This window comes from Labrus mixtus, chromosome 16 (genome assembly GCF_963584025.1).
Source record: "Labrus mixtus chromosome 16, fLabMix1.1, whole genome shotgun sequence".
Lineage (NCBI taxonomy): Eukaryota > Metazoa > Chordata > Actinopteri > Labriformes > Labridae > Labrus > Labrus mixtus.
The window spans coordinates 18706206-18722032 of record NC_083627.1 but is presented as its reverse complement, the minus strand read 5'-3'; the positions used below and the strand labels follow the sequence as shown (position 1 = coordinate 18722032).

At 41.6% G+C, this 15827-nt stretch overlaps 2 protein-coding genes across 2 annotated transcripts; both read left to right on the top strand.

The window, feature by feature from the left end:
• Nucleotides 1–121: 121 nt before the first annotated feature.
• On the top strand, nt 122–4341 carry LOC132991586 (biotinidase-like). Its single transcript, XM_061060384.1, has 6 exons — nt 122–428; nt 951–1100; nt 1272–1423; nt 1512–1689; nt 1777–2355; nt 2440–4341. The coding sequence occupies exons 1-6, from the start codon at nt 213–215 to the stop codon at nt 2710–2712; spliced, it is 1548 nt and encodes a 515-aa protein (XP_060916367.1). The 5' UTR covers nt 122–212; the 3' UTR covers nt 2713–4341.
• Nucleotides 4342–13301: 8960 nt separating this feature from the next.
• On the top strand, nt 13302–15826 carry btd (biotinidase). Its single transcript, XM_061060385.1, has 6 exons — nt 13302–13840; nt 14105–14254; nt 14359–14510; nt 14610–14787; nt 14863–15414; nt 15500–15826. Exons 1-6 carry the CDS (start codon nt 13601–13603, stop codon nt 15770–15772), a joined length of 1545 nt encoding a protein of 514 aa, XP_060916368.1. The 5' UTR covers nt 13302–13600; the 3' UTR covers nt 15773–15826.
• Nucleotide 15827: the final 1 nt, after the last annotated feature.

Below are 15827 nucleotides of genomic sequence, written 5' to 3'. Positions count from 1 at the left end.
TCACACAAAATCAGATACAACTAGTTCACATAGCTGTATTGCTAAATGTGGAGAAATGTTGCTTTATTATTTAGTGGCCCGACTTTACAATCGTCATCCAAATCTGTTTCGCAACATTTTTGTTTTTTTTGGCACTTGGCCAGAAAACACGACTATAAGCTGTGTTGAAGTCTACCTGAGTTAAATCATTCGTGTCTCACTGCAAAGTAACCATGACACTACTCAGTGCCTTCGCCAGTTTTGTTTTTACATTGGCTGCTGTTGAAAACCAGCCTGTGATGGAGTCCTCATATGTTGCTGCTGTGTACGAGCACAACTTAATCCTTAACCCGGAGCCCCTTGTGCAACTGTCCCGGTCTGCTGCCCTTCAACATATGCAAAAGAACTTGGACATCTACGAGGAGCAGGCTGCCGAGGCCGCTAAGCAGGTATTGTGACAGGGTTGTGTTTGCGTTCTTCAGTCAAAGATTTCTAAAGGGTCACTTATTGCTCATGGAATACTGTAGTTATGTTGACCTACTGTCAAAGGGAGAAGAAGTATCGTCAGGGGCTGTTCAAAACTAAAAAGCACAGCCAGCTGGGTATTGTTGATAGATGTGAGAGGGGATGTTGACTTGAGCTTGTACAACACTTTTCTAGTCTTCTGAGTACTGGAAGAACTTGTACACCCATTCACACACCGATGGCAGAGGTGGCTATGTAAAGTAAAGTAACTCATCCCATTACACACATGCATACGCCACTTGAAGCAGCGGGAGCAATATGGGATTAAGTGTCTTGCGTCGGACATGTTGCTGCAGGAGCTGGGGGATCGAACCCCCAAACCTTCCAGTTGAGAGGCAACCGACTCTTGGCCTGTGCCTGCTGAGCCACAGCCGAAATACTGTTTTCAAATGAGGAATGGGGTTTGAAAACAACTCAACGCCCCTCTCATTTCTTTCCTCAATCAGGGTGCCCAGATCCTGGTGTTTCCAGAAGATGGCATTCATGGTTACCACTTCAGCCGTTCATCCATCTCTGGTTATCTCGAGACAATTCCCGACCCGCAGCAAGAGAGCTGGAATCCCTGCACAGAGCCTGAGAAGTACAACGTCACTGAGGTGCAAACGACACTTTGAAATAATGTTGTTCTTGACAACCCTAATCTAACCCGTAATACACTAATTCAGAAATGCCACCAGTTTGTCAAGACTAATGACTCGTTAAAACATAGCCTTAGTAACTTCCTCTTTGAATATGATTCCATATTTGAGTGTTGGGCTGTTTCACAGGTTCTCCAGCGCTTGAGCTGTATGGCCCGTCGTAACAAACTCTACCTTGTGGCCAACATGGCTGGCCTGCAGCCCTGCCCCCTGAAGACCGACCCCACCTCCTCCTGTCCCTCTGATGGACGCTGGCAGTTCAACACCAACGTGGTCTTCAGGTGAAGTAAAATAATGTAGTTTAAGTGAAATCCAGCAAGTGACTCGAGACATAAATTCCTCATTTTCAAAAGCTTGTCCTACAATTAGGTCAGACGGCCTGCTGGTGGCGCGCTACCATAAATACAACCTTTTCTTTGAGGAGTCCTTTGACACTCCGCCACAACCGGAGCTCATTGCATTTGATACACCTTTTGCCGGGAAGTTTGGCCTTATCACTTGCTTTGACATCCTCTTCCACAAGCCCACAATAGCCCTGGTGGAGAAGGTAAAAAAAAAACACGCCCGATTTCCGTATCAAACTCTGTGTTCTTGTGTTTGTTATTTCTCTTCTTAACAACAATTCTCCTTTTAGGGCGTGCGTCAGCTGATCTTCCCCACAGCCTGGATGAACCTGCTCCCCCTACTAGACTCTGTCCAGTTCCATCGGGCATTGAGCTTGGGTGCCGATATCACCCTCCTCGCAGCAAACCTTCGAAATGACAGACTAAACATGAGGGGAAGTGGTATCTACACCCCTTTTTCTGCCACCTATCACCACGCACAGAGAGGAGACCCGGAGGAGGGCAGACTGCTCGTTGCTAGGGTTCCTGTCTTAGACCGGCAGTGGTTGGACAAAAACGTCACCACTCAGGAGGAGGAAGTTAAGGCAGAGCTCATATCACCAAAGGCTACAGACTCTGGATTCTGTCACCATGAGAGCTGTTCTGATGCTTCTCCAGCGCCTCCCTCCTCCGACACCTTCACTTCCTCCATGATGTGGGACACATTTACATTTGTCCTCGTAAACGAGACCGAGGGTGTCACTAATGTCTGCAATGGCACCTTTTGCTGTCTCCTCGAGTACCGTCGGTTTCCACAGGGTGACAGTGAAGAACTCTATGCATTGGGAGCATTTGCTGGAATGCACAAGAATGGAATCTACGCCCATCAGGTATGAATGAGAAGATGAGGTAATATCCGGGATTGTAAATCTGCTGACGAAACTTATGTCACCTGTATCACACCTCTGTTTCAGGTGTGTGCACTCGTCCGTTGTGCAGGGTTGGACCTCAGCTCCTGTGGCCAGAAAGTGGAAGAGGCCGAGACTAAACTGGACTTCCAATTGGAGGGGAAGTTTGGAACCAGATATGTGTACCCGTCTGTTTTGGTCAGCAAGATGGTCCTGGATGAGCCAGAGCATTTTGAAAAAGGTGCAGACGGCAGAGTGGTCTTGAAACACTCAAACATGAGTGGTGGGCTGGTGACCGCCTGTCTGTATGGACGGATGTATCACCTGGACAATGAATGAAGTGCTTCGGAATGATGTGTGTGTATTCATACGTTCTGACCAAAACTGGTTGTAGTGTATCTGTTTCACATTTGTCTTCTATCAAAAACATATATCTTTATGCATTGGGGTGTAATGGAAAATTGCTAAGATGACCATTTAAACCACGTTAGTGAATGTATCTGATGTCTTCTTGTATCCCTTAGTAAAAGTATCAGCATGGAATATGACAACACGACTGTCCTTGTATTATCTTTGTCTGTAGCCATCATGGGAAACTCCCTGGTACAAAATGTCAGTTCCAGTAAAATCCTTATTAATGTGCGACCATGAGCTTGCCTCCCCTTCTCATGGAGGGGTGGGGGGTTGGGTTCTGTGCAGAGCTCTGTATTGATGCTTTTTTTAATTTTTTTTCCATCCACACATCATGGTGACTACACATACATTCTGCTGTCTGATCCTTTACCTTGAGACGTGCACAATGTAAACCTCATTCCTAGTGACGCTCCCACAGCTTTTGAAACACATTACAGTCTTCTTTACAAAACCAGAGCTGGCTCCAATATCATCACGTGAATGTGCAAAAGTGTTGGACTTTAGTCACATGCTGTTAACCTCTGTCTCTGTCATAGATTTCCGCCTCCATGTAGCTAACTCACACTGCATAAGCTTATTTCTCTGCAGCCCTGGCTGATTTGAAAGCATTTTGATAAAATGAGGACCAGTAATTTAGTCCCTCATTTCTTAATCTATTTTCTACAAAGCTGTATGTAAGCTGATTTTCATATTCGAACAGAATATGAGTATTGAGAGTTCTGTACTTTTTATATTTTGGGATCTAAACGACTCTGTAAGTCTCTTACAGCACAGAGATTGATCTTTTTGTTTAAGAGAAAGATCCTTTTAAAAACTAGCAGGCGTTATAGCACTCTCAACAAAGCTACCAAACTGGGGAAAACAGTTAACTTATTGATTAATAATACATTTACCTTTAAGAAAACAGACTTAGCTGGTCATAGTCATCTTAAGTAAATGATCAAATGACGCATTTAACACAAATAAATTGTTAGGAACCTTGATAATGGCCCCAAGCAGCACGTCCGTCTACAGGTTATGTGAAGTCTTTAAAAATCTTTAATGTCACTCTGATGCCATCTACGGGACGAACCTGGAACTAGACTTTGTGACTTATGAGTTCAATTTAAGGTCTTCCTTCTTTTTCTTTTTTTTTTTTTACCTTTTTTAGACCTTCCCCATCTGCCAGAATATTGCTTTTGATTTTCTTTAGTACCTGAAACACTTAGATGAAGACCTCTACATTCTCAGAAAGATCATATTTTTCATTTTCTTATTTTGATGTAGATAAGGAGAGAAAAACTTCATATCATATTTACTTTTTTCGTTCTAATTTTAAATACAAAAAAAGGTTGGAGATATTTTGCAAAATCTTTCTCAGGCAAACTTTGAACCGGCCTTGCTGTTTATGTTTGAATTTAGTCTGAACACAAAACAGAAAGGTCCTAAAAGAAAACGTAACTAACACAGAATCAAACTAACTACTAAACTGTTATACGACACACATATTATGTTGTTCTTTCACAAAAGCGTTTGCTTTTAACTAAAGTTTAAATAAACTCCCAATTCATCATATTCCTTCAGATGTCTGTGTTTTATTGAATGTAAAGCAAAGAAGCAAAATTAGGAAAGTCAGGTGACACAGGCTGGATGGTGATTGGTTTACATCTTCACTCTGGGGCTCCAGGATTTCCAGAGATGAATAAGCAGTCCTGCCCTTTAAAATAGAAGAAACAAGAGGTATAAATGTTTGTTCTACTAAATCATCTCTCTTTTATTTAACATGAACAAGTCGCAGGTAAAGGTTATTTTAGTCTATATTTTTTGTATTTGTGTAATCTATAACAAACTGGTACTTACTGAAGTGACTGAAACACAGAGCAGCATCTCTCTGCAGCTCGTCCTGTGGTTGGCCGTCCATCCTGCCTGATGGGGTCTGCAGAGTGTTTGTTGGTGATCTTTTCTTCTTCTTCTTCTTCTTCTTCTTCTTCTTCTTCTTCTTCTTCTTCTTCTTCTTCTTCTTCTCCTCCTTCTTCTCCTCCTTCTTCTCCTCCTTCTTCTTCTTCTTCTCCTCCTCCTTCTTCTTCTTCTCCTCCTCCTTCTTCTTCTTCTTCTTCTTCTTCTCCTCCTCCTTCTTCTTCTTCTTCTTCTTCTCCTCCTCCTTCTTCTTCTTCTTCATGGTGGATCGTCTGCACTCGCTGTCCTTGTGACCTCCCGTTCTTCCTCCTGTTGCACCGCCGTCATCCACAGTGAACAGCAGCAGCTCCGGTGATGGAATAAGAGAAAAGAAGAGAACACAAGAGGTCAGTAAAACAAATCATCTTTAATATACATGTGTAATAATATTTCTCTCTCTGTCTGTATTAAAGAAGCTGATACGTTTATACTCACCTCACCTGTTGCTCTTATCCTCCTCGACCTCCGGCGGCCGAGGAGGATAAGAGAAGAGAAGAAGAATGGTTAGTAAGATGAAAAAAAACATACAAAGAAGTACAAAACAATGAAAGTGATATTGTTAAAGACAAACTCAAATAATTTAATAAGTGATAATAATGAGTTAAAATGGAGTGGCATATTTTGTAAATCACTTTTACTGTAAGTCAGAAACTCGTGCTCACCTTTTTCATACCCTAAAGAGAGAGAGTGTGAAAATGAAAGTCAGTAACTCGGTCAAATAATCTTTGAATAAATTAAAATAATCATGACATAAATAGGTGTTAGGTACAGTATGTCGCTCAGTTACACATTCTTCCAGGTGACTGTTGAAATAAAGTTTACCAACGACTCAGGTGATGACGTGAAATAACAGTGAGGTCAAATCATGAATGGTTCGTAAGATGATGATTGATTATTAGTTAAGAAGAGGGTTAATAGATAAACAGATTAATGCAACAATAAAACACATTTTTATCACAAGTAAAAAGTCAACTGAATCCTTCACAACATTCTCTATCAATCTGTCCTCCAGTTAAAACTGCATTAGTTACATATTTAAATATAATGATTGAAACACGGTTAAAATCCTGGTAAAGGAGTCCTGGTAAATTAGGGATTTTACTGCAGTTGGACTTGACCTGTCTTGAGATAAAATCCAGAGATGAGAACAAAACTTTCACAACTGTCATCTTGGACTGAACTCAACAACAATAAAATCAACTCTGAGTGGTTTTGTTGACATGTCAGAAGCTCGTACTTACCTTTTTTAAAGCAGCTCAAACGGCAGAGGAAGAGAGAGAATGATATATAATGGTTAGTAACACAGACAGATCATCTTTGAATGACTAAATGAGTGATATTAAATACATGAAAAGAATGAAGCTGGTTTATGAAAAAGTAGTGCTGTTGGTACAACTCTTCACAATAGCATGAATCACTTTCTGTCTTATTCTCATAAATTATTGGAGGTCAAAAGTTCGTACTTACCTTTTTCGTCCTCAGAAACAATAAGACAAAGAAGGGTCAGTATGACAGTTCTTTGAATTTTGAATTTAATGATGAGATTCAGAAGCTCATACTTACCTGTTTCTTCATGTTGCATGAGGGGAGGAGTTTGTCCAAGATGTCCTCTGTTAAATCAGAGCATTCCTGGGTCTCGTCTCCTCTCTCCACACAGCCACGATGAAGGTTCCCGTCCTTCTTAAGGCACGAGGTGTCGACAGCCCTGCCAGACGCAAGGGCTACCTGAGGCATCACCGGTCCTGCCAGACGCAAAGACCGGCCCTCAGGATCCAAGAAAAGTCGATCCAGCCATCGTGCCAAAATGAACATGAAGTTAAAGTCCCGGTGCGAGACGCTACCTGGGACATTAACAGCCCTGCAAGATGCAAAGGCTCCTTGGGGGTTAGCTTGCCCAGCCAGACGCAAAGGCAAGCCCTCAAATTTCCAAAGGATCCTGCTCCTTGCAAACTCAAAGAAATCAAATGTCCTGGCGCAAGACGCTTCTCAGGAATTCCAAGCCCTGCCAGACGCAAAGGCTTTTCCTCAGGGTTAAAAAGGGTTCATAACCCCTGCCCTGAAAATGAAAGTTTCCGGTGCATAAATAATGCTATTCCAATTTTTGAAAGACCTTCATGGGTTTGTTGTTTCTGCCAGTTAGAGGAGAGATGTTGCTGCACCAATCCTGCCAAAGTGGTCAGATGTAACCAGAAGGACTACAGAATCAATCTGAGTCACTGCTGCCATCATCCCACCTCGGCCTCTTGGCAGCAGCCTCCTCCTCCTCCTCCTCGCTGTCTTCCCACGCTCGGCGTCTCCTGTGTCCAGAAGTTGAGGGAGCTTCCGGGTAGCCTCGCACGGTGCTGTCACAAGGACCAGAGTTGGAGTCATCTGAAACGTCCCCGTAAGCAAGAGCAAGGACAGGACTGTCATTCCCATCATCGTCCCCAGACTGTGAGAACTCGCTGCCAGACTCAAACTCCTCATCATCCTCTTGAAGACGCTCAAACTGCTGCAACTCAAGCAGCCGATTGATGTCAGCAAGTTCCATGGGAGGGTCAGGGTCAGGCTGAGGGACAGCCGGGTCAGGAAGAGGGAAAGCAAGGAAAGGAAGAAGAAAAGCAGGGTCGTCTTCAAGGGGACGCCCATACCGTTGGAACTGAAGGAACTGATCGAGCTCAGCGAGTTCAGGGTCAGGTTCAGGGTCAGGTTCAGGGTCAGGTTCAGGGTCAGGGTCAGGGTCAGGGTCAGGTTCAGGGTCAGGGTCAGGGTCAGGTTCAGGGTCAGGTTCAGGGTCAGGGTCAGGGTCAGGGTCAGCACAAGGAAAATAAGGATCAGCACAAGGAAAAGAAGGATCAGCACAAGGAAAAGAAGGATCAGCACAAGGAAAAGAAGGATCAGCATGAGGGAAAGAAGGATAGTTAGTGGAAGCAAAAGCAGGAGGGTACGCTTGAGAATAAGCAGAAGGATAAGCTTGAGGATAAGCAGAAGGATAAGCTTGAGGATAAGCAGAAGGATAAGCTTGAGAATAAGCAGAAGGATAAGCAAGAGAATAAGCAGAAGGATAAGCTTGAGGATAAGCAGAAGGATGAGCAGGAGGATAAGCTTGAGGACAGGTAGGAGGATATGTAAAAGTGTGAGCTGGAGAATATGCAGAGGAATAAGCAAGTGGATGAGCAGGAGGATAAGCTTGAGGATGAGCAGGAGGAAGAGTGAAGGGACTAGCAGGAGGATAGGTGTGATGATAAGCAAAAGGAAATGCGGGAGCAGCATTGGGCACAACATAAGAGTTAGCCAAAGGTAAAGTAGGAACAGCAACAGAAGCAGCAGGAGGCGTGGCAAGAGGAGCTGCAGGAGGAGCAGGAGCAGAAGAGGGTGCTGCAGGAGGAACAGGAGCAGAAGAGGGAGCTGCAGGAGGAGCAGGAGCAGAAGAGGGTGCTGCAGGAGGAGCAGGAGCAGAAGAGGGAGCTGCAGGAGGAACAGGAGCAGAAGAGGGTGCTGCAGGAGGAGCAGGAGCAGAAGAGGGTGCTGCAGGAGGAGCAGGAAGAGCAACAGGCTCAGCAGGAAAAGAAGGAGGATCAGAGAGATGAGCAGGAGCAACAAGCTGAAAGACACCACCTGTAAAACAAAAACCATCAAAAGGTTAAAACAGAGTGAAACAGGAGGCTAATGAATAAATGCACCAGATATATTAAAAGCATGCTTTGCTTTAGTTCTTCTGCTATCATTTGAAACATTAGGATGCATGCTTTTGACTCTTACGGCTAAACAATAGCTCTATGTGATTCATAAGGCAAGAAAATGTCAAGAAGAGAACATTTCACACCACAGCAGCTAAATAAAAGACTAACTACAGGTAGAATCTTAAACATGATATATCATATACTTATACAAATGTAAAGTACAACACAGGTATTTAAAAATGCCTACTGTGCATATGATTATATTTTTAGACTAAATAAATACAATTTCAGTCATGTTTAAAACAGATAAACAATACAAATAGAAATGCAGTTCTAAAATCCAATTTCTGAAATAACCAAAAGGAAAAGAGTATTTACTATTAAATCAATGTAACTCATGCAATAAGAATCTGTCAGTAACCCAAATTCTACTTAATAACCCTGTTAACGTTCACGTTTTTGCTTGTTCAACAGATTTTACTTTTCAAAATCACAATAAAATGTGTTCAGAAAATTAAACAAAAACCTCCGTCACAGTGCATCCTATCTCAGTTATGTCGAAATGCATCTCAAACCTGGAGAGGAAATAATCATGTTTGCTTGAACACGTGGTTTCAGATAGATTTTTTTTAAGGCACTGTGGAGTGTCTAATAGGATGCTACTTCCCTGTATAGTGTGACGAAAAACACTGAAATGTAGCCTGAAAGTTCAATGCGTAACAGGACTCAGTGCGTCATTACGCACGTCAAACTGTGTTTACCTCGATTAATTGTGTGCAAAACAATAACAGGGCCTCTCTCTGCTTTATGATACTACCATTTGGGTTATACACTTCCCATCAATTAATTGCAAATCATGCGCGTGGAGGAGAGTTGTATTTTGGACGCAGCACAGAGACCGCTTAACAAATCACTGTAATCTCTAGTTTGTTTACGCCTGAGCGATGTGCGCATTGACGTCCTGACGTTCTCTCCGCTCCTACAGATTCCATCGTCTCCATGGTGCACAAGAAAAATATGTTTTGGGCATTTTTCGAAAAATGGTCCAGTCGCCATTATTTTTTCCAAAAATTTCGACAACTTATCAGAAAATTGGTATGTCCTCAAACGAAAATAACACATTTTCAGATCATTGCACAACTTTTGACACATTCCACGTTTGTCCCGCGAAATTCAGAAAATCCCCACAATTAAAAAATCGTTTTTACTATAAAAAAAAACATCAAAATCACCTAAAATGGTGTTTCTTAACAATCCAACATAAAGTCTGTCAACATTAACTGTCTCTACATTCAATAACTACTTTTTAAACGTGTTTTCTACAGAGACCATACTTAAAGGTTGAATTGGAATAAATTACAAGCCTACATTATTCAAAACTAAAAGATGTCTTACTTGTAAAGTCGGAGAGCCATCGTCTGAGTCGGGTCAGCGGGCGCTCCTCCACACGGGGTCCCCCAGAGGCCATCTTTCCAGCAGGTAACTTTTAGATGATGAAGATTTGTCCTTCAGGTGAGTTCAGGTGTCCCACTGTTTGTTTTCCAGGAGAAGATTCAGGTTTTCCAAAATAATCCGTTTTCCGCAGAGAGGTTTTGCAATCAGGCCAACAGGTGTCAGGTTCAAGTGCAAATGAGAAATTAAAGAGTCATTTAGCTCTAACGTCACCTCGGTCATACGTCACCTCGTTCGGTTACCATGGCATTTAGTTACGTACGTCCGTATAGGCCCATGCGTGCGCTAGATTGGAGAGATCATCTAAATTTCAGTAGGCCTATGTGTAAATAGTTTGACTATTTGAGTGTAAAAACTCAAATTAACATTTGTTTCCTATTTTCTCTACTTGAAAGTTAAGCGGTAAACTATGACTTAACTTAAACCCCTTCATTATTATTCAATCCGTACGTTTCCATCCTATTTTAACGGGCCTATATACAAAAAGATAAGCTCCTCATACTCCTCCACCTTTCACACATGATATATTTAAAAAATAAAAAACAACTCAAAAAATATTTTGTGCACATCTACGGTATGTTCTCCCTACAATAATAAAACATTGGCATTGTCCTTAACCCTCGTGTTGTCCTCCCGATTGCAATACACCACCTGTCCTCTGGGGTCAAAATGACCCCGCCCGGTTTGACTATAATTTAAGTCATATAACATAAATGAATTCAATCAATTCTGTGTTACACCTTTAGTCTGACTTCAGGCCAACCCATTACCACGCATTTTCCACTTTTTAATTATTTTTTTAGGGCCAATAGACCTTGTTTACATAAAAATATACCCTTTTTTTGAGTGGAAAAAATATATTTTTAATTTATATCATTTTGACTCTTTGACTTATCACAGAGTGGTATATGTCTATGTCTAAGTATAAGTTTAGTGAAGATGCTGTGTTTGAATCATTTGAATTTTTTGAGTGGCAGCAAATAATAACACCTGCTGCCCTCCGGGGTCAAATTGACCCCGTCTGGTTTGACTGTAATTTAAAGAATATAAAGTGGATTTTTAAACCCAATTCTGTGTTACACCTTTAGTAACAACTTCATTCAAACACATTAGCACCATTTTCTTATTCCGTTTGAGATTTAAGGCCAATAAGACCTCATTTGCATGCCTGCATGCGAGGCAGGTAGTAATGGCATGATCTGTATATGCACTGCATTTTTGGCACATTTCCAATGTTTTGAGATCACTCTGGTGAGGGCAGAATTTGCACCTGTTTTTTGGGTGATGGGCCAGGAGGGGCTGCTGGGTGTTGGGGAGCTGCTGCAGAGGCCAAAAAGATACCTACTATTTTAACTAGTGGACATCGAGGCACTTATTCCTTTACTAGTAAACTGTATGGGGCTTTACTAGTAAACTAGTAAGGTGAAAACTGCTGCCCCTAGTGTGACTAGTTGACATTTTAGCTACTACTAGTTAACTAGTAAACATTTCCGAGCCTATGGAAAGCCCTTTTAACATTAAATCATTAAGAAATTGTAGATATCAATAATTGCTTTTTGACATGTTAGAATTCCAAGCCGACATATCCACAATGTCATTTTCAACTCAATTCTCACTAAAAATGTTCATTCTTGATATCAAAAATTCAATTCTTTGAGTGACAAAGTTCATTTATGATATCTACAATTGTTCTTGCATTACAAATATCACAAATTAATTCTAGATATCTAAAATGCAATTCTTACTAGTCGAAATGACATTATTGATATGTTGACCAAAATGACATTTTGACATGTTGAAATGTAAATTCCGTTAGTGAAAACTAAATTGCCACTTGTCAGCCAGACTCATTTAATGTTAAAGGACTGGTCATACCGAGCCTCACTAGTTAACTAGTAGATATTTTGCACCTTACTAGTTAACATGAAGAATTTTTGCTGTCTACAAGTTAGTAAATCTTTCAACTCTCTACTTCACTAGTGCAGGAAACTGAGTTTTTTGTTGTTGTTGTTGTTGTTGTTGTTGTTGTTGTTGTTGTTGTTGTTGTCATAACTATTGCTTGACTCCAGACATCAAACATCCAAGATCAAAGATGTTTTGGAAAGCAGTATGGTGTGATCATTTACTCCAATGCACTACTTTATGCTGCGGGGTCATTTTGACCCCAGAGGACAACAGACGTTAGTAAATTCAATAAAACACCCAGAATTCAATCAAATGACCTCAAATTTACTGTAATCATGAAGAGCATAGTACTGAACAACCCCCATTATTTTCAAACCATTTGATGAATAAAAAACATATTTGATGGCAAAAGATTGAATTTGGGGTCAGATTGACCCCAGGACAACCCATGAGGATGAATTTGACATTTTAACCAAACTCTAAGGAAATCAAAACCTCACGTTACTGACGTCATCCTAAACTTTGTATCACAGGCTTTCTTTTCAGTTCTCGTAGGGCTTTTATTCAACTATAACTGTTCAAGGTCACAAGGAAGTATTTCAACCTTGATGTAATGATGCCACGTTTCTTCTGAGGTCCTGTAGCACCAACATGTATCCAAACTAAACTGCTGGTAACAACCTTCACTTTGAAGAGCTCCCTTTTCAGAAAACTCCAAACTTATGAGCCCGAGAGGGAACATTGAACAGAGTAGATTTAAATCCTCTGAAGTTTGAGCACCAACAAATAACTGCATGAAGGAATTTAGATATTGACAGACTATTGTGTTTCTTTGAATGATTCATATTTTTAGAATCAGTACTTTATAGAGAGGTTTTTGGAAAGGGTCATACAAATATAAATTAAATAAAATGTGTTTTCATGCAGCAGATGGACTTTCCCATCACCATTAATATTTCTAATTACTGGAATTAGCACAGCAGTTATCTTCTGAGCTTTCAAAGACTGAAGAGGGATTTCTTGTTAAAAAAAAAAGCTTCTGGGAGTAGTATGATACGTTTTTAAAAGGTGCGCCATTTAGCAGGCTTTCACTTCTCATATTCTGCAGACAAAGTGAATGTTATTAATGTATTTGAAATTATTTTTGCGTCTCTGCACATTTTGTCTGATACACGTCAACATGTGGAGAAACAGCCTTCCATGTGTAGGCATATGTATGAAATGTTACATATGAGTTATGAGAGCGCTCTGTGGAGATGCCCTGGGTGTATACTATATATTATTTATATAGTATATAATATTTACAGTCTATGGTATATACTGTATATTATAATTGTAGTATCAACATTATATGTACTTTATTTTTCTACAGATTTATTTATTCAGTATTTATTTTGTAAATGTCTTGTTGTTTTCTTTAGTGTTAAGTCTACTGTGGAATGCAAATTAGATAAATTGTATTGTACAACAAATATTTAAAAAGGACAGAACTGGATTGTATAAAGTGGTTCCGGGTTACATGCGCCACTATTTCCTGTGTTGTATTTTCAAAATAAACGCGTGTTTACCTAATATTTACAGTCCATGGTGTTTACATCATAGTTCACGTCTAGGTCACAGTTTTCTGGAAGCCTCTGGAGAAAGCTTTGCAAATATGTTTAAGAAAATGCAATACCGATTTTGCACAAACTACGACCATGTGGATTCATATTTTTTTTTATGGTAGAATCACTTTTTGAGCTCCCTTTGAACTGACAATCTGAAGGTTTCACAGTTCATTCATCAAATCGGACTTTTGACCTGAGGTTTTTTTTTTATTTTTTAGATGTAACCAGTCCGTTGGTTTGGTCGTACTGCTGATGTATTGCAGAGATAAAACGATGTTTTCGTTCGTTGTCTTTTCGGTCTGTTATTCTTTAATATCAGCTGTGGTCCAAGTAGAGCCCCGTGAGATCTCTTCTTACGTAGCTGCTGTGTACGAGCACAGTTTAATCCTGAACCCGGAGCCTCATGTCCCCCTGTCACGCGCCGCTTCCCTGCAGCACCTGCAGAGAAACCTGGACATCTACGAGCAGCAGGCTGCACGAGCCTCCCAGCAGGTATGGACAGGACGCTTCCTTTGCGTGGTATTTCAGTCATACACACAAAGTTGATTTGTCCGCAGGTCACAAATACAAGTGTTTTTTTTTTGTCAAGTGATAATACTGTTCAAAATAACATCATTAAATATCAGGCAGTCCTAGGTGGTCTCAGCGGGGATCAGGTTGTATTTCCAGATTTGTTGTCTTTGAGAGGTACAATGTCACAGTCGTCGTCATGGCTTAAAAAGAGTAATATTTCCTGGCTCACGTATCTTCTGTCAGGGTGCCCAGATCCTGGTGTTTCCAGAAGATGGTCTTCAGGGATTCAACTTCAGCCGTTCATCCATCTCTGGGTACCTTGAAATAATTCCTGACCCCCAGCAAGAGAGGTGGAACCCCTGCACAGAGCCTGAGAAGTACAACAACACTGAGGTGCACAATCACACTTTCAGATTTGATGTTGTTATTGACGTGCATTCTGACATGTGACACCAGTTTGTGAATGTGAATTACATTTGATTGTGGTTACGTCACAGGTTCTCCAGCGCTTGAGCTGTATGGCCCGTCGTAACAAACTCTACCTTGTGGCCAACATGGCTGGCCTGCAGCCCTGCCCCCTGAAGACCGACCCCACCTCCTCCTGTCCCTCTGATGGACGCTGGCAGTTCAACACCAACGTGGTCTTCAGGTGTTGTTTCTCCAGGCGTCTATAACTGTCTAATTGAATTGCTCCTCTACATGACCTCCTACTGTATATGAACTGTTGACAGTTTCTTCTTTATTTCAGCTCAGACGGCCTGCTGGTGGCGCGCTACCACAAAAACAACCCCTACTTTGAGGAGGCCTTTAACACTCCGCCACAACCTGAGATCATAACTTTTGACACTCCTTTTGCCGGGAAGTTTGGCCTTATCACTTGCTTTGACATCCTCTTCAATGAGCCCACAATTACCCTGCTGGAAAAGGTAGAAATACATCTGCATTACACTCCATGGTTTTCATTTACTTTTCTAACATCTGCCTCTTTTGGGATCCTTTAGGACGTGCGTCAGTTAATCTTCCCCACAGCCTGGATGAACCAACTCCCCCTCCTGGACACAATCCAGTTCCAGCAGGCCATCAGTTTGGGTGCCAATATCACCCTGCTAGCAGCCAACATTCGTAGTGATACTCTTATCATGACTGGAAGTGGTATCTACACCCCTTTTTCTGCCACCTATCACCACGCACAGAGAGGAGACCCGGAGGAGGGCAGACTGCTCGTTGCTAGGGTGCCGGTCTTAGAACAGGATGGGGCGTTTGCAGCAGAGTCGAAATCATCTACAGCAGCAGACTCTGGATTCTGTCATCATGAGAGCTGTTCTGATGCTTCTTCAGTCCCTCCCTCCTCAGACACCTTCACTTCCTCCATGATGTGGGACCCATTTACATTTGTCCTCTTACAGGAAACAGAAGGCAGAGTTAATGTGTGCAATGGCACCTTTTGCTGTCACCTGCAGTACCAGCGGTTTCCACAGGGTGGCAGTAATGAGTTGTATGCATTAGGAGCATTTGCTGGAACTCACATTGTGAATGGACGCTATGCTGTGCAGGTAAAATAAAGATTTATTACATTTTTTTTATTCATTTAAACTTTTTCATAACAGTTATGTCACCTGTATCACACCTCTGTTTCAGGTGTGTGCACTCGTCCGTTGTGCAGGGTTGGACCTCAGCTCCTGTGGGCAGGAAGTTGAAGAGGCGGAGTCTAAAATGGACTTCCAATTGGAGGGGAAGTTTGGAACCAGAAATGTGTACCCGTCAGTTTTGGCAAGCAAGATGGTCCTGGAGCAGCCAGAGCATTTTGAAAAAGGTGCAGACGGCAAAGTGATCTTGAAACACTCAAACATGAGTGGTGGGCTGGTGACCGCCTGTCTGTACGGACGGATGTATCACCTGGACAATGAATGAACTGCTTAAGAGAAAAATCTCAATAGTTTTAGAAAATACATTTTCTGACCAAGAC

What these genes read in the sequence shown, in the direction of transcription:
- LOC132991586 (XM_061060384.1), top strand. Translation starts at nt 213, where the DNA reads ATGACACTACTCAGTGCCTTCGCCAGTTTTGTTTTTACATTGGCTGCT. An exon ending in AGAAGTACAACGTCACTGAG is followed by an intron (nt 1,101 to 1,271) that starts GTGCAAACGACA and finishes GCTGTTTCACAG; the next exon opens with GTTCTCCAGCGCTTGAGCTG. An exon ending in CAATAGCCCTGGTGGAGAAG is followed by an intron (nt 1,690 to 1,776) that starts GTAAAAAAAAAA and finishes TTCTCCTTTTAG; the next exon opens with GGCGTGCGTCAGCTGATCTT.
- btd (XM_061060385.1), top strand. Translation starts at nt 13,601, where the DNA reads ATGTATTGCAGAGATAAAACGATGTTTTCGTTCGTTGTCTTTTCGGTC. An exon ending in CTGCACGAGCCTCCCAGCAG is followed by an intron (nt 13,841 to 14,104) that starts GTATGGACAGGA and finishes ATCTTCTGTCAG; the next exon opens with GGTGCCCAGATCCTGGTGTT. An exon ending in CAATTACCCTGCTGGAAAAG is followed by an intron (nt 14,788 to 14,862) that starts GTAGAAATACAT and finishes GGGATCCTTTAG; the next exon opens with GACGTGCGTCAGTTAATCTT.